This window comes from Myxocyprinus asiaticus, chromosome 30 (assembly GCF_019703515.2).
Source record: "Myxocyprinus asiaticus isolate MX2 ecotype Aquarium Trade chromosome 30, UBuf_Myxa_2, whole genome shotgun sequence".
NCBI lineage: Eukaryota > Metazoa > Chordata > Actinopteri > Cypriniformes > Catostomidae > Myxocyprinus > Myxocyprinus asiaticus.
Window position 1 is genome coordinate 37,083,183 of NC_059373.1, and position 17,989 is coordinate 37,101,171.

At 36.8% G+C, this 17,989-nt stretch overlaps 2 protein-coding genes across 4 annotated transcripts in view; one reads left to right on the forward strand and one right to left on the reverse strand.

Moving 5' to 3' along the window:
• Positions 1 to 1,264: 1,264 nt before the first annotated feature.
• Positions 1,265 to 16,277, reverse strand: LOC127420761 (uncharacterized protein C18orf19 homolog A-like). Of its 3 annotated transcripts, none has more exons than XM_051663296.1 (5): positions 16,257 to 16,277; positions 15,657 to 15,702; positions 11,000 to 11,393; positions 5,897 to 6,008; positions 1,265 to 3,404 (listed from the first exon to the last, which is right to left on the reverse strand). In XM_051663296.1, exons 3-5 carry the CDS (start codon positions 11,371 to 11,373, stop codon positions 3,138 to 3,140), a joined length of 753 nt encoding a protein of 250 aa, XP_051519256.1. In that variant the 5' UTR covers positions 11,374 to 11,393; positions 15,657 to 15,702; positions 16,257 to 16,277; the 3' UTR covers positions 1,265 to 3,137. The 3 variants fall into 3 exon arrangements, with proteins under 3 accessions (XP_051519256.1, XP_051519254.1, XP_051519255.1); XM_051663294.1 differs by having other exon boundaries at positions 16,161 to 16,277; XM_051663295.1 differs by having other exon boundaries at positions 16,093 to 16,274.
• Positions 16,278 to 17,547: 1,270 nt separating this feature from the next.
• The window catches only part of rnmt (RNA (guanine-7-) methyltransferase), a 28,568-nt gene continuing 28,126 nt past the window's right edge, over positions 17,548 to 17,989 (forward strand). Inside the window, exon 1 of the mRNA XM_051663246.1 lies at positions 17,548 to 17,684. Coding sequence (XP_051519206.1) covers positions 17,666 to 17,684 — 19 coding nt within the window. The 5' untranslated portion in view covers positions 17,548 to 17,665. The remainder of the gene's footprint in view (positions 17,685 to 17,989) is intronic.

The window sequence follows — 17,989 nt, forward strand, 5'->3', positions numbered from 1 at the left end:
CTAAACAAAAATAATAATCTTTAATTTATTAAGTGCTTGTCCAGTGATCTGAATGTTGTTCATCAATGGTATATGCTTCTGCTGAATCTGTAAGTCCATGTTATTTCAACTTCATAAAAAAATAAATAAAAAAAAAGAAGTAGTTTTAATAGGGTGATTCCTGGTAAAGAACTACACTACCCATGATCCTGAGAGGGAAAATCCACCAATCAGAGAGTTTCCACAGATAATTCATTCCCTACACTCTCAAAAATCATATATTTGTATATATCTGAATATTTTGCAATAAAATTAAGAAATATTGTTTCAATAGTTGTATATATTTTGATCGTTTTTAATACATCATTCGCACATTTAATACATCGTTCACACGGGGTTGTGGTTGATTTCCTCATGAAAGATGTTAACATATTATTTAACTAGAGACTGAGCACCTGTATTAAAATAAATGGGAGAAACTGGAACATCCAAATTGACGGATGTAGAGAAGGAAGTCCCGCCTACAGTTAAAACAGCCAATCATCTTTTAGATACAAACAGTTACCTCGAGAAAGTGCATGCACATTCGCTGCACCAGCCTGAAATTCTATTTTTTAGCATGATCTGAGATAAAGAAGCACAATTTATGATACCAGTGTTCTTTGATCGTAATCTTGACCAACAGTTTTAGAGATTTATCCATTCAAGTAGACAGGAGCTGTACTTTAATGCTGCTGGTATCCATAGAAAAAATGCCAGGGAGCGTTCAGGTGGCTGAGAGGACTCGCTTGCCTTGAAAGGGACTTTGACGTTAAGTACACAGTCTTGCATCTTTGTCTTTTTGTTTGAATCCTTTTTTGCATCGTCAAAGTTTGTGGTGTTGCGATTGACCTCGGAGATGGTTTGTTTTGTTAATGGCTTACAACTCTTTTATGAAGCACTTTATGAAATCCCTTTGTAGAAAAAAATCTATAAATAGGAAAAACACTTCTGGAACCATGACAGCTCAAAAACTGGGCTGTTTCCGTCACAAATATGAACCACGTTCTGCAACTTACTAGTCGGCTGCAGGTGAGGAACTCTAGAGAGTATTCATGGGACAAATATCTGGGTAGTGCAAGATGAGTCAACAATATTTTCCCAGGAAAAGAGAAAGACTAGATTTAAAACTAGACCGATGTATCCAATTTGCACAGTATAGAAAAGTGAGACACATAATAGTTATAAGGACATTGAATTTGAAGGCTTAATAATTAATGTTAATGTCTGAGATGAGAGATCACGGTTTATTTTTTATGTCTTTATTGTTCGTGTGGACAGACAGGTGTAATCACATCATGGTGCATCCTTCAGTTAACTGACAAAACAACAGATGCAGCCTCGCCTCATAACCATAACATCCATATGAACATTAACAGACAAAGCAGACAGTCCAAGTGCTTGACCAGCAGAAACATTTCATCAGCGGTTCAATAATCAGTTAAAGGATGAAACCTCATTTCTCACCCGTTCCGTATTTAAAGATAAAATGATGGGACGCGATTTGTCCCGTATTTAAGCTGGTCAGATGCCCTCACGGTGAAATCGTTCCAGATCGCTAATTTAACATTGTTGTAAGTTGAAAAATGTGCCTACGGTGAGTAAGGGACCGTCTGAAATGTCCACACATTGTGCTAAAACGTGCTGATACTGTGGAGGGTGTGGTAAGGGACCGTCTGTAAAGTCCACAAATGGTGGTTAAACGGTGGAGTTTTTTTTCTATAAAAATGTTCAATAAGATCAGACAATGTATGAATACAATCATAAAGACAAGTACAGGTGAAGGAAAAAAATAAAATACAAATTAAAAAAAAAAAAAAGATACATTTTGTATATATATATATATATATATATATATATATATATATATATATATATATATATATATATAAACCATCCAAAATGTATACATTATTAAGACAAATAATCGAAAAAATAAAAATAAATATATCTTTAACATATAAATGTTTTTTTTATTATTATTTTTTATAAATAAGTCATGGGTCAGGAAAATTCTAATTTTAGCATATAAGAAAGGATATACAATTTTTATTAATAACGCATATTAACGCATTTATTGCTAAAACTGTGGAGGATGTGGTTAGGACCGTGACCGTGACCCCCCCCTCCCTTATTTTAAAACTTAAAAAGTGGCAACCCTATTTCTCACTATGCAAAACTAAAGCAAACATAGAACCTGTAGGTGTGTATGACAGGTAGTGCATGGACATTAATTACTGAAAAACAACAATTCAAAAGATCATCATATAAGTTAAATATCTGACATCATGGCAGGAACTTTTGGTGACTTCCAAAAAGGATGCAAAATGGTTGTTCGTTCTTGGATTTCGTTTGATTTGCAGAATGACACAAGACTATTTGTGAATTAAAGTTTCTCTCTTTCTGTATTTTTCAGTTCGGTACATTAGCTATCTGCATTACATGTAAATCTGCAGCTTTGTGATGAACTGTTTTGCATAATACCCAATTAATAATCAGAATTTTGTAACATGATAATTTTATCTTCAGTAACACATCTATGTGACTAGTTCAAGTGCTGTTTTTTAGTTGAAATATAATTTAAATTGCCACTGTAAGAAATGAACAAAGCAGTGCTATGAATGGAGCATTACTGCTATACAATAACAGGCCTCACATGTGGACATTTATAATATTGGACAAATTACACCATGTCCTCTTTAGAAAAACATACTCTCATCCTTTAAAAAAAATATATAGTTCATGTAGAGTCCAACAGCTTTCAGCGGACTTATATGCTTTTGATGTGCTGTAATATTTTATATCTAGTCGTGGAGAAACTATAATCTTAATGAACTATGATTTTACCATCTTGCGATAGCTTAACCTGTTATGTGCCTATTATAACTGTAAAGCTATGAGCCTACTTTAGATATTTATTTATTCTTAAGACAGAATTCATGATGTTTCTCATGAGTAAAAAGACAGAATTTTCATTTCCCTTTAAAGTGAATTATATTGTTAAATAAAATCATGTGAATCTTCATAACATTATTGGTGGTGTCAGATAATCTTTAGTGCAACACTCACATTCTGACCTCTCGTAAGTCATAATAGCCCCTTCATGAGGCATTATAAACCTATTCCTTTTTCTTCCGGAAAGACACTTTGTCTTTGGTTTCTTGAAGTTTTTCAGTGAACTTGTCTTTCGTTTCCTCCATTCTCACAGATATCCGATCCTTGGTCTCTTCCATCTTCTCAGAGATCCTCTCTTTGGTCTCCTCCATCTTCTCCTGCAGGTATTCTTTCACAGGTGGAGGAGTGGACATGTAGCCGTGCTTCCTCAGGTACTTCACAGAGAGTGATGTTCCTCCTAAAGTCACAGTGTACCTTGCAGGTGTGGCGATCTTTGGGAAGTGAGAGAAAATAAGACCAGTGTCACATTAACTTAAGCTAAAAGGAAGCGAGTAAGCCAAATGTTGAGGTCAATTTTCACACAAACGTTGCAGTCACTGAGCACGTTTACATGCACTTAAGAAAACTCTTTATTCCAGGGTTTTTGCAGAAAGTGGCGTTCTGAAACGCCATGTAAACAAGAACGCTGATTTCCTTACGCCGTTTAAGCGATTAAGAGAAAGTGGTTTAACACACCTAGGTTTCTCTCAGAGAATGCAGCTTAATGTGCTCATGTAAACACATAAGCAGTGTTCTGATGTGCGCATAACAAACGTCATAGATAGAGCCCAACAACATGTCAACATAGTGGAAAGAATTCAACATTTCTGGGAGTACAGTGGGAAAATCACATAAACTATAAGCTATACCCATTTACACACACTAATGAAAAATATGGACTGTCCCTAACATCGGTGTATAAGCATACACTGGGGGAATCCCAGAGTTTTATGTAAAAGGGAAACCCCCAATACTGCATCACAATTCAGCTGCAGGTCATGATAGTAAGTGAAGGAAACAAACACAGCAACAACTGGAATATCTGGAAATAAGTAAAATAGTGAAGTCTTTCTCAGATGCCGTGTTATTTACACAAGCGTATACAGAGCATAAACAGGAACGCTGTTTTCTCGCAATAAGCTGCTTTCTGGTGTCCATGTAAAGGTAAGTCAATGTCATTCTAACTAAATGTTTTCAGATGAGCTGCAGTAAATATTACATTTCATACAGTATATATACACTATATTGCCAAAAGTATTCGCTCACCCATCCAAATAATTGAATTCAGGTGTTCCAATCACTTCCATGGCCACAGGTGTATAAAATGAAGCACCTAGGCATGCAGACTGCTTCTACAAACATTTGTGAAAGAATGGGCCGCTCTCAGGAGCTCAGTGAATTCTAGCGTGGTACTGTGATAGGATGCCACCTGTGCAACAAGTCCAGTCGTGAAATTTCCTCGCTACTAAATATTCCACAGTCAACTGTCAGTGGTATTATAACAAAGTGGAAGCGATTGGGAATGACAGCAACTCAGCCACGAAGTGGTAGGCCACGTAAAATGACAGAGCGGGGTCAGCGGATGCTGAGGCGCATAGTGCGCAGAGGTCGCCAACTTTCTGCAGAGTCAATCGCTACAGACCTCCAAAGTTCATGTGGCCTTCAGATTAGCTCAAGAACAGTGCATAGAGAGCTTCATGGAATGGGTTTCCATGGCCGAGCAGCTGCATCCAAGCCATACATCACCAAGTGCAATGCAAAGCATCGGATGCAGTGGTGTAAAGCACGCCGCCACTGGACTCTAGAGCAGTGGAGACGCGTTCTCTGGAGTGACGAATCACGCTTCTCCATCTGGCAATCTGATGGACGAGTCTGGGTTTGGCGGTTGCCAGGAGAACGGTACTTGTCTGACTGCATTGTGCCAACTGTGAAGTTTGGTGGAGGGGGGATTATGGTGTGGGGTTGTTTTTCAGGAGCTGGGCTTGGCCCTTTAGTTCCAGTGAAAGGAACTCTGAATGCTTCAGCATACCAAGAGATTTTGGACAATTCCATGCTCCCAACTTTGTGGGAACAGTTTGGGGATGGCCCCTTCCTGTTCCAACATGACTGCGCACCAGTGCACAAAGCAAGGTCCATAAAGACATGGATGAGCGAGTTTGGTGTGGAAGAACTTGACTGGCCTGCACAGAGTCCTGACCTCAACCCGATAGAGCACCTTTGGGATGAATTAGAGCGAAGACTGCGAGCCAGGCCTTCTCGTCCAACATCAGTGTCTGACCTCACAAATGCGCTTCTGGAAGAATGGTCAAAAATTCCCATAAACACACTCCTAAACCTTGTGGAAAGCCTTCCCAGAAGAGTTGAAGCTGTTATAGCTGCAAAGGGTGGGCCGATGTCATATTAAACCCTATGGATTAAGAATGGGATGTCACTTAAGTTCATATGCGTCTAAAGGCAGATGAGCGAATACTTTTGGCAATATAGTGTATATATATATTTAATCAAATCTAATATAAATATAATTTCTTAATATATTTGTTAATATTTATTTACATGTATATATTTATTTGACTTATTATTAAATATTCAAACATAAAATACATATACTTAAATGTAAATATTTTAATCATAGGCTTGGTTAATCTTTTCAATTAACCACTAATGGAAAAGTACTGTCTTAGAGACAGAACTTCTTTCTGAAATATGAACTTAAATTGCCTTGATTTTGTTTTGAACTTGACGCTAATCAACCTTGAAGTTCAATAATTGGTTCAACAGTTCAAGGTCAAGCTTGCTACTAATTTTATTTTTGTTATCACTATTATGTTATTTTTCTTACAAATTTTAATAAGTGAACCAATTACTGTATTATGTAAATTCATTTTTCATTTAGCTAAATAATTAGTTTACTAATTAAAAATAAATGTAGAAAAAGTTATCCTACCTTGTACATGGCATATGCTGTCAGTGCATATCCACTTTGAGAATTCTCCAGCAGTTTAACAACCTTGTCAGGAAATCCAACATACTCAAGAAATGGCACCAAATTTACTCCTCTAAGGTCAAGAAACAAAGGCAAAATTGATTTAAGAGAGTAAGCTTATTTTTAACAAGAATTTAGATTTCTATTGTTAATAATACAGTTCTGATATATTACTTTATACTGACAGAATGCACATTCAGGGTTCCCACATGGGTAGGGAAAGTAAGACATTTTAAGACCTTTTCATGCAATTAAAAAAATAATTTCAGAACAATTCTGCAGCAAAACAAAAGATAAAAAAAAAAAATCACATTAAATAAATACATAGAAGTTTTAACAAGGAAACATAGCTTTAAAAAACACATTATGTGGCCAGTAACCATTTGATCTGTATAACTGGTGATAACAGATAAAAATGAAAATTAAATCCTGATATTTTTAGACTTCTGGTGATATTTAGTATTCTCATATCAAACAGCAATTGTTGCAAAGTACATTAAAATGTTTAATGCAACTAAAACAGTAAAAATCTAGTTAAAATAATCCATAGTTTATCACTAAAAGAATCATATTTCATCATGTTTATTTTTATGTACCAATAAATATTAATAAACAGCAATAACTACCTACATACTTATTATCCTAAAACATTTTACAGCATGTAAAATGCCACACTGGAGCACTTAGCACCTTATTAAAAGCGTCTCCTGTTTTTCCGTCACTGTGTGACACCTGCACAATGATATTTAAGACTTCTCCATGGGCTTTAATTTTAAAATGTGAAATTAAAACATTTTAACACTTTTTAAGGACAAAATGAATCCCTTTGTAACGGTGGTAACTAAGCAAAATAAATGGTAATCAAATGATCAGATTAGAACAGAACGACCATCCTTATGTTAGCTAAAAGAGCTGTGAAGTTTGCTTGTGAGCACCTGGTGATGGGAACTGATAACTCGGACTTTCTCTGTAAAGTGAGGTCATGGTGAATGAAATGAGGCCATTTTTAAGCATCCATTACCACCTCCCACATTTGTGAAATGTCTAGACTGTGGTGACCCACATTCCGCCAGATGTCTTGCAGAGTAAACATTCCAGTGTGCCATTTACCTCAATTCACCACGCCACTTACAGATACAATGACCTGTTTGTATTTAAAATTAAAATAAACAAATAAATAATAATAATAAAGTAATTAGTTATATTTCTTTGATTGATTATATTTAATTATTAAATGTCATTAGTGATGGACCGATTAAGAGTACAATAGTCCGGAAGTGGAAATCCCACTCATTTTCTTCAAAGAGAAATTCATTTTTAATGCTAATATATAAAACGTTCAAGACAAACCTTTGAACTCTGAGGTTTTTAAGCCATTAATATATGCTTCTGTAAGAGCCACGAGTCAGTGTGACTTAAACTTCATAAAAATAATAAAAAGTTTAATAGTCAAATTCCCAAGGAGGAGTCACGTGACGCTTTGCGAGTATTGGCCTCCTAGTGGTGAGCTCCGCTTCACTTTGTTACAATAATCCTTTTAATCAATATTAACTGGTGAGAACTAAAAACATTTTGATTGTTAAACTGAGCTGGGAGTTCAGGATGCCGAAAAATTTGAAATCGTTGGCCTGTGGGAACATTAAAAGGCACTTACGTTCACAGAAGCCTGCCGCTTAACATGATCAAGATGGCAGGGGTCCAGTTGATAATGACAGCGAGCTTCATGACGTAGGTCAAGATATTGCGAACATTTATGCAGCACTAACGAAAGTTTCGACCGACATGGAGGCCCTCGCAGAAATACGTAGTGCGACCACATCTGTGGAGGCGAAACTTTCCACCCTGTTTACAAGAAAAGACGGCTTTGAAAAGCGAGTTGAGTCTCTGGAGGCTACCAAGAAAGAGTTGCAGGCTAACCCACCGGCGACCAAAACTGATCGCATTGCTTTACCCTGCTAAGCTGAGAATTGATGCCAAGGATGGACGCAAGACATTTACATGCCCAAGACAAGCTATGGCCTTCATTAAATCAATGGAGTGAGTGGGTAACTTTGCCTGCACATAATCAACAATATAGTCTACAGATCGTACATTTTGCTGATGCAGTCTGATCATATTGATGCAAAAGTGTGTAGACCCTTTAGGGCAATGTTGACACTAAAGAGGATGTGTAAAAATCTTGGTCTTACAGACATTTGGAGACTTCTGAATCCATATGGGAGGGATTATATCTTTTTATTTTCATAAATTCATAAGATTTACTCTAGAATAGATTTTTTTTTATTATTTCTAAGTCAATCATTCCTTTTGACACTGATTGCTCAGTTGGGAACATTTTAGTTTCAGATCATGCTTTGGTGCGTTTAGAGATGTTGCAGCATATAGAGAAAAGAAAATCATATAGTTGGTGCTTTAATACATCCCTTCTACAAGACCCAGAATTTCAGACCTTAGGAGACCTGGCTGGAGTCACTCAACACGCCCTGGATTCGAACTCGCGACTCCAGGGGTGGTAGTCAACGTCTTTATTCGCTGAGCTACCCAGGCCCCTGATCAGTCTCATTCTTAAAAAAGATAAAGACCAAATTAATGTAAAAGTTATCGTCCAATTTCGCTGATTCAGTTAGATGTAAAAAAATAAGTAAAAAAAAAAAAAGTCTAAAATTCTAGCTAATCGATTAAACAGATTCATTACATCTCTTATACATATAGATCAAGTGGGGTTTATTTGTGGTCGTAGTTCTTCTGATAATATTAGACATTTTATGGCCTAAACTATTATGTGGTCAGTAGCGAATGATCAGACCCTGATCGCTGCCATCTCACTTGATGCAGAGAAGGCATTTGATATGGTGGAATGGGACTATCTTTTTAAGGTTTTGGAACACTTTTACTGGGTGGATTAAGTTACTTTATAAACAACCGTTAGCGGCAGTGCAAATTAATGGATTAATTTCAGATTATTTTTCTCTTGGTAGGGGAACCCTGCAAGGCTGTCCTCTCTCCTTTTTATTGTTCTGTCTTGCCCTGGAAACATTAGCAGCCGCAATAAGAAAAGAGGATGATTTTCCTGGTATTGTAGCAGGAGGTGTGGTGCATAAACTTCTACTCTATGCAGATGATATATTATTATTTGTCTCCGACCCTAGTAGATCTATGCCTACCCTCCACAGAATTATTCATTATTTCTCCAAATTTTCAGGATATAGGGTGAATTGGTCTAAATCTGAAGCTCTTGCTCTGACAGCATATTGCCCTACCATAGCTTTCCAACCTGGCATCTTTCAATGGCCCAAGCAAGGCATTAGGTATTTAGGCATTTTATTTCCAGCACATTTGAGAGGTTTACTGGGGGTTAAAAGGGGATAATGGTTGATTTTGTACATATATACTGTATTTGTATAAAAATCAATAAAAATTAAAAACAAATTATCATAAAAAGGTCAAATTCCCAGTGAAGAACTACACTACCCATAATCCTGAAGAGAGATCCACCAATCAGAGAAGTCCCTGTTAACATGGGAAAGTTTCCTTCTCTCAAATTAATTATATATTTGTAAATCTTGTATAAACTTAAGACATATACCTACTTTATATACTTCTAATCAATCACTACAAGTCAATTGTTTTATATTGTACCATAATGTTTGATTCAATTACATTATTTGCAATACTTCATGGGATGAGTAGTTCACTGCCTCAAAATAATTTAAGGATAGTCTTGTGCCTTTGTCTTTTTTAATGATCGCTATATACTTCTTGGCTTCAAATGGAAGTTTATAATGTTAAGATTCATCTTGGTGATGGTTTGGTTCATGGGTCACCCTGGTCTCCGTATATTAGTATCGTCCCTTAAAAAACCCATATCAGTTGACCATTAAATATCATTGTTTGTGATTTACTCTGTGGTCTTTGACTAACATGCATCTTCAAGTTATTATTTTGAACTAAAAAGGCCAAAACATCCTCTACGCAGAACGCAGATGCGAGCACTTGGCCAACGCATTGCTAATGTGCGGTCCGATTATACATACATAAGTTGCATTCATGCCTTACCATGGCAGTAACAAACCTCAGTATTATTCTGGTAATTAGCTATAAATATATTAACCCTTAAATTACTCAATCAGCAGTATTCTATTTAAACAATTGCTCAGCCATGACCTTTTTTGACTTGAAATCACTCGCCGTAGAAGTGGACAATTCACACTAATAACTGCTATAGCGCCCCTAGTGGTAATGTTTATAATGCAACACGTACTTACGATGTGTTATGAATTGCGACCAGACACATTTGGGAATGCAACTATCCACAAAATCAAGCTTGCAAGGCTAGAAGCCTCTGCGATCACGTGCTTGTTTCGGCCTTAAAGTGTATGACTTTCTTTCTTCTGCTGAACACAAATTAAGATTTTTAGAAAAATGTATCTGCTCTTTTGGTCCATACAATGCAAGTGAACAGGTGCCAAAATGTTGAAGCTCCAAAAATCACACAAGTCAGTAATCCATATGACTCCAGTGGTTAAATCTTCAGAAGTGATATGATAGGTGTGGGTGAGAAACTTTTTTACTATAAATTCTCCTCTCTGGTCACTCAATCTCCACTTTAACTTTCTCTTTCAAATTCTTATTGTGTTTTTGGTAATTCACATTCTTCATGCATATCACCCTCTACTGGGCAAGGAGAATTTATAGCAAAAAAGGGCTTAAATATTGATCTGTTTCTCTCACACACCTATATCACTTCTGAACACATTGGTTAAACCACTGGAGTCATATGGATTACTTTTATGCTGCCTTTATGTGATTTTTGGAGTGTCAAAATGTTGGCACCCATTCACTTGAATTTTATGGACCTTCAGTGCTGAAATATTCTTCTAAATATCTTCATTAATGTTCTGCAGAAGAAAGAAAGTCATACACATCTGGGATGGCATAACGTGATAAGGGTGAGTAAATGATGAAATAATTTTCATTTTGGGGTGAACTAACCCTTTAATATGGCATTTTAACCTCTGACCCAAGTTTACATAATCTATTATTAATCTTGATTAATATACTTACTTCATTGCAGCATAGTAAAATGTACTGAACCATACTGTAGACAACACCAAGTGCACAGGGATCATGACTTTGCCATACTGCTTGAAGGTCTTTTTGTACTTCTGGATGAGGCCAATTGATTTGTCCTGCAGCGGGTCTGGATCATCCTGCCCTGTAGCTACATTAACCGGATAATCTCTGGAGGAGTTTTTTCGTGAGGCTGGAGAGCAGACGGCACTAGAGGAGCTCAGACATCGTGTGCCGGAGCTCAGGAGTGTCCAGCACCGCCAGGCTGGGGTTTCCAGCATCTGTGTGGGGTGACTGCAGTATGCATGTCTGATGTGCAGCAGGGCAGCCATCTGCCTGAAGACTTGAGCACACACAAACCGCTGCATGTCACACAAGCTTTTTATTCCTAGAGGTATATAACAAAAAAAAAAAAAACAGTAAATAGTTAGAGAGGGGACCTACTGTGGGTTTCGGACATCGGTCAAGGATATCTCACATTGATGCAAAGGGACTTGAAGAGTATACAGAGATAGCAGTCAGGTCAACAGCACAGATGCAAAATATACAAGAGGGTCCAAAAGTGCACTTTTAAAATCTGGGATTTTTTCCTTTTAAATTTGAAAATAAAAGTTTTATGATTGTAAAAAAAAATTACATTTCGAAACGTTTTTGTTCTTCTAGGCCACTTCTAGTTGGGTGATTCTTTTTAAACCTGTCAGAAAATGTCCTGGTCATACTTAGCTCCAAATCAATGCAGAAAAATATTTCGCATAAAGAAAATTAAGCCTTCCTTTAAGGCCTTTAAGATGTTGTGCACTATGAATTTATTTTCCATTAAAGTCACAATACGTGACTTTTTACTCCCTAATTCTCAATACCGTAACATGTTTGGAACTTTTACTTTCCCTATTGTTTTCAATAATAATTCTCATTACCGTAACAGTATTTTTTTCACTGTATAACAGTAAAAAAATTTTTGTTATACAATGATTTTTTTAAATTAAAATAATAAAAATGAAAAGCAGTATCAACAGAGAAGTACTACATAAAAACTTGACCATTTAAATAATGGTTTTTCTCTCTGCAGTAATGACAATATCACAATGACCATCTTTTTTTCACATTGCCTTCATTAGAATTGGGGGACAAAATGGTCATAACTGTCAAGAAATTCAAAAAAATATTAATGGTGCTATAAATAGGCTTCATTATCTATATGCAAAATACAATTTCTTGTTTCTTTTCATTTTGGAGTATAATATATATTTTGTTCTTGAAAGGTAAGCAGATTTGTGACACTGAAATCCTCAAATTTATGTACACTTTTCATAAAAGTCAATATCATAATTGACAACTGAATATACTGTATATATAAAAAGCAGGCAAAACACAGATTAAAGGAATATTCTGAGTTCAATACAAGTTGAGCTCAATCGGCAGCATTTGTGGCATAATGTTGATTCCCACAAAAATTAATTTTGACTTGTCCCTCCTTTTCTTTAAAAAAAAAAAAAAGAACAAAAATCAAGGTTACAGTGAGGCACTTACAATGGAAGTGAATGAGACCAATTATTGGAGGGTTTAAAGGCAGAAATGTGAAGATTATAATTTTATAAAAGCACACATTAATTATCCTGTTAAAAATCATGTATTATTTGTGCTGTAAAGTTTTAAAATCATAACTTTTACAGTCGTTTTAGGTTTTTTTGACAATACATCATAACTTTACACAGAAAAGGTTAGCAAGTGATTTTATCACACTAAAATCATGTTAACACACACATTGTTCATGTCTTGTGGCTAAACTTTTGAAAAAGTGAGTATTTTAACGTTTTCAGATTGTCCCCATTCACTTCTATTGTAAGCGCATCACTGTTACCTCAATATTTTTTTTTAAGTCAAAATAAATTTTTTAGGTAATTAATATTATGCCACAAATGCTGATTGAGCTTAACTTGTAATAACATTCCATATAAATAATTATTACCAGCTTAACAGTATCTACTAAAATTTCTATATACAGTGCATCTGGAAAGTATTCACAGCGCTTCACTTTTTCCACATTTTGTTATGTTACAGCCTTATTCCAAAATGGATTAAATTCATTATTTTCCTCAAAATTCTACAAACAATACCCCATAATGACAACGTGAAAGAAGTTTGTTTGAAATCTTTGCAAATTTATTAAAAATAAAAAACGAAAAAAAATCACATGTACATAAGTATTCACAGATTTTGCCATGACACTCAAAATTGAGCTCAGGTGCATCCTGTTTCCACTGATCATCCTTGAGATGTCTCTACAACTTGATTGGAGTCCACCTGTGGTAAATTCAGTTGATTGGACATGATTTGGAAAGGCACACACCTGTCTATATAAGGTCCCACAGTTAACAGTGCATGTCAGAGCACAAACCAAGCCATGAAGTCCAAGGAATTGTCTGTAGACCTCTGAGACAGGATTGTATCGAGGCACAGATCTGAGGAAGGTTACAGAAAAATTTCTGCAGCAGTGAAGGTCACAATGAGCACAGTGGCCTCCATCATCTGTAAATGGAAGAAGTTTGGAACCACCAGGACTCTTCCTAGAGATGGCCGCCCGGCCAAACTGAGTGATCGGGGGGAGAAGGGCCTTAGTCAGGGAGGTGACCAAGAACCCGATGGTCACTCTGACAGAGCTCCAGCATTTCTCTGTGGAGAGAGGAGAACCTTCCAGAAGAACAACCATCTCTGCAGCACTCCACCAATCAGGCCTGTATGGTAGAGTGGCCAGACGGAAGCCACTCCTCAGTAAAAGCACATGACAGCCCGCCTGGAGTTTGACAAAAGGCACCTGAAGGACTCTCAGACCATGAGAAACAAAATTCTCTGGTCTGATGAAACAAAGATTGAACTCTTTGGCCTGAATGGCAAATGTCATGTCTGGAGGAAACCAGGCACCGCTCATCAGCTGGCCAATACCATCCCTACAGTGAAGCATGGTGGTGGCAGCATCATGCTGTGGGGATGTTTTTCAGCAGCAGGAACTGGGAGACTAGTCAGGATCGAGGGAAAGATGAATGCAGCAATGTACAGAGAGATCCTTGATGAAAACCTGCTCCAGAGCGCTCTGGACCTTAGACTGGGGCAAAGGTTCATCTTCCAACAGGACAATGACCCTAAGCACACAGCCAAGATAACAAAGGAGTGGCTATGGGACAACTCTGTGAATGTCCTTGAGTGGCCCAGCCAGAGCCCAGACTTGAACCCGATTGAACATCTCTGGAGAGATCTGAAAATGGCTGTGCACCGACACTCCCCATCCAACCTGATAGAGCTTGAGAGGTCCTGCAAAGAAGAATGGGAGAAACTGCCCAAAAATAGGTGTGCCAAGCTTGTAGCATCATAATCAAAAAGACTTGAGGCTGTAATTGGTGCCAAAGGTGCTTCAACAAAGTATTGAGCAAAGGCTGTGAATACTTATGTACATGTGATTTTTTTTATTTATTTTTTTTTATAAATTTGCAAAGATTTCAAACAAACTTCTTTCACGTTGTCATTATGGGGTATTGTTTGTAGAATGGAGGAAAATAATGAATTTAATCCATTTTGGAATAAGGCTGTAACATAACAAAATGTGGAAAAAGTGAAGCGCTGTGAATACTTTCCGGATGCACTGTAGGTGAATCAATATTCAGGACACCCGTGCATACAGAAAATTCATGCAATAAAAAAAAAAAAGAAAAAAAAAAAAAACATTTTAGTTAGATCTATCCACCTTATTTTTCAGCGAAACTAGAACGCCGCCATTATCAACCTTGAATGGTTTCTGATTTCAGCCACTTTCAGCTATTTTAGCGATACAAAAATACTACATTATGCTGCTTTATATTACAGGCTGGCAATATATGTCATCATATTATTATCATTAATTATGATTTTCATACACTCATCGGTTTCAGAGGCATATAGTTTTACCGTATATCACATTTTGCCATCGTTTAATCACACTGTTGCACAGGCAGAATGAATGAGAGATCAGGCGCTGACAGGACAGTCCTCCGTGCTGTCTGACACACCTCCACAAACTTTACACAACATGCAGAGAGAAGAAAGTCACCGGGCAAATGCTGCTTTAACTTTCTTTGCATTAAAACTGCATCTTGTTTCATCTTAGCAAAATAATAAACGCATTTTACTTTTCTTGTCAGAGAGCATTCTCTCTTTCTTAGCGCTGTATAGTAAACAGACACGCAGATAACCATTCAGCATGGCTTATGAAACATCGCCTTTGGAAATAAAGGCATAAAAGGAGGTTATGCAGGTACATATAAATGGAAGTTTACATGAAGACAAGAAACACTGCATCGTCACGATCTCATTAAAGAAACACATTTTATTACCGTCTCTTCAATACAACACACAGCAACAAGTGAATGATCTACTTACTCTTTTACTATAAATGCTGAAGTTAGAAAATGATCTGACATTAGGCCATCATTCTGCTGTACATACTGTGGTTGTGTGATAGTTTATAAACTTATATCACTAAATTCTGGTATTATTATCCTTCTGTTTATTTACATTGCGATCAATAACAGTGGAACTTTTACATATTCGCCGGAAATGCAGCTGCTGCTTAATTCCGCGTTGCAAAATAAGGTGGATACACAGAATATAATTCCCTTACCTTCAATTTCCCTACAGTAATGATGACGTCACTGATGCTGGTTCAGCTGGAAACAAGGAAATACATGATAAGTGCAATCTGTTAAGTTACATTCATGTTATGAACATAGACAACATCAAATTCAACCTCGTTCTTGCATAATAAGCATATTTAAGGTTCAAATCTTTCAGTAGACTCTTCACATGTTTGGAGTATGTAATGATGGTCACTAAACGTGGGGGGTGGGGGGGTTGTAGCTGTCCTTTTCTGCATATCGCGGCGCCGTTTTGTGGCCCGTTCTGCATAACGCGGCGGCCCATTTCAGCTTATCGCGGCCCATTAGGCCCCGTTTCGCGGCCGGCCCTTCGGGAAAAGTCCAGGTTCTCCCGATGGCCAGTCCGCCCCTGGTCAGCTAGCTTTGCGAAGTGATGTCTAATGTTTGACCTACTATACTAACCAGAGTTTCACACGTTTATCTGTCTGAACACACAGAAATGATCATCGGAGAGCCGCACGGCTACATACATGAGTCACTAGGTCCGGCATGGTGCCATTTCTCCACCGCAAACACATTTTATTCATGTCCCTTCTGTCATTCACTGAACTCCTCGCCAGACTCACCGATATAACACATGCTGGCTGTGCTCGCAGTGCAGTGTGGGAAGTGTAGTACAGTAACACCGAAGAGAAAACGCGTTCTTACTGTTGTAACGCCTCTGTGGAACTACATTTCCGACAATGCATCGTAGCAACGCGATTTCAAGTCTATCTGCGTTTAAAAGTTCAGGGAAAAAGTTAAATAGGCCTAAATAAAACAAAAAGAGCCCCATTACACCCTATTATTTTATATATTAATAATATATAACAATAAGTCAAGTTTGTGAGTAGTTCAAAAGAGACCAATTTGAACAACTTTATAGGGTGATACATTTATAGGGTCAAGTGAGATTACAGTCCTTCAGAAAAAAATAAACTAAATATAATGAATTAATAAACAGATCAGCCAATTCAATAAGGCAATTAATGATCTAGATTATAATTTTAATTTTTATAAGGTTTAAAAGTAGCTGAAGTAATAGAAAGGACGTTGTTCAATAAATATCAGTAAGATCCTACTGGTTTAGATTTGACTGTGTAAGCTATTTACAAATAAATATTAAAGGGATAGTTCACCCAAAAATGAAAATTCTCTCATCATTTACTCATCCTCATGCCATCTCAGAGGTGTATGACTTTCTTTCTTCTACAGAACACAAATGAAGATTTTTAGAAGAATATTTCAGCTCTGTAGGCCTATACAATGCAAGTGAATGTTGAACAGAACTTTGAAGCTTCAAAAAGCACATAAAGGCATCATAAAACTAATCCATATGACTCCAGTGGTTTAATCCATGTTTTCTGAAGAGATATGATAGGTGTGGGTGAGAAATAGATCAATATTTAGGTCGTTTTTTACAAAAAATTCTGGGCTTCCTGCCCAGTAGATGGCGATATGCGCGAATTATGCAAATAGCCAAAAACAAAAGAAGATGAATGTGAAAGTGAAAGTGGAGATTTATAGTAAAAAGGGACTTAAATATCATGAGATCATTTTCATTTTTGGGCGAACTGTCCATTTAAGCTACTTTTTTTTTAAATGCATATAAAAGTGTATAGTTTAAATTTTTATTAGATTTTTTATTTTAATTAGCTACTAGCTTTTTTTTTCTTTTTTTTTTTTTTACAGTTTACTTGAATGGTTGTGTAGAGTGACAAATGAAAAGTGCACGTAATACGTGTCATTACATATTTCAATTAATATGACGTCATAATTATACAATATTTAAAACGTTTTTTATTATTATAAGCTACTGTATGTTTGTGCGTATATTGTGGGTTGTGTAATATCATATCATGTTGATATGGCATGTTCACTGTTCTTTTGGAGCACTCTTGTAGTAACACCAGTCCTGTAGGCGGCGCGACGTTCATTATCTGCACATGAAATACTCCAGTGAACATCCGTGAAGAGCGCTGTTGAATGCGAGTACATGATGGCGCAAAACTCAAGTGAGTACAGGAACATTCATTCCGCCTTCAGAGATCAGTGGGCAATCTAATGCTGCTGTTGAGCACATAAACTCACGATGTATTCCATGATGTTTGCGACCCTCTAAAACTCAACTGGACTAGATATGAGTTTGTACAGATGAAGCACGTGTCGAAATGGACGCTTGATATGAATGTTACTTTCGTTTGTTATTAATCTCAACACGGATGTGCTTCATCTACACATTTACACTGATCTATCAGTATCAAACTACATTAATGCCCTTTATCTTCTTCATTTTACTCCTTACATGTTTAATTCTGTT

Coding starts and splice junctions, on each gene's coding strand:
- LOC127420761 (XM_051663296.1), bottom strand. CDS start 11,373: ATGCAGCGGTTTGTGTGTGCTCAAGTCTTCAGGCAGATGGCTGCCCTG. Junction 6,009..10,999: donor TTTTACTATGCTGCAATGAA/GTAAGTATATTA, acceptor TCTTGACCTTAG/AGGAGTAAATTTGGTGCCAT. Junction 3,405..5,896: donor CAGCATATGCCATGTACAAG/GTAGGATAACTT, acceptor CACTTCCCAAAG/ATCGCCACACCTGCAAGGTA.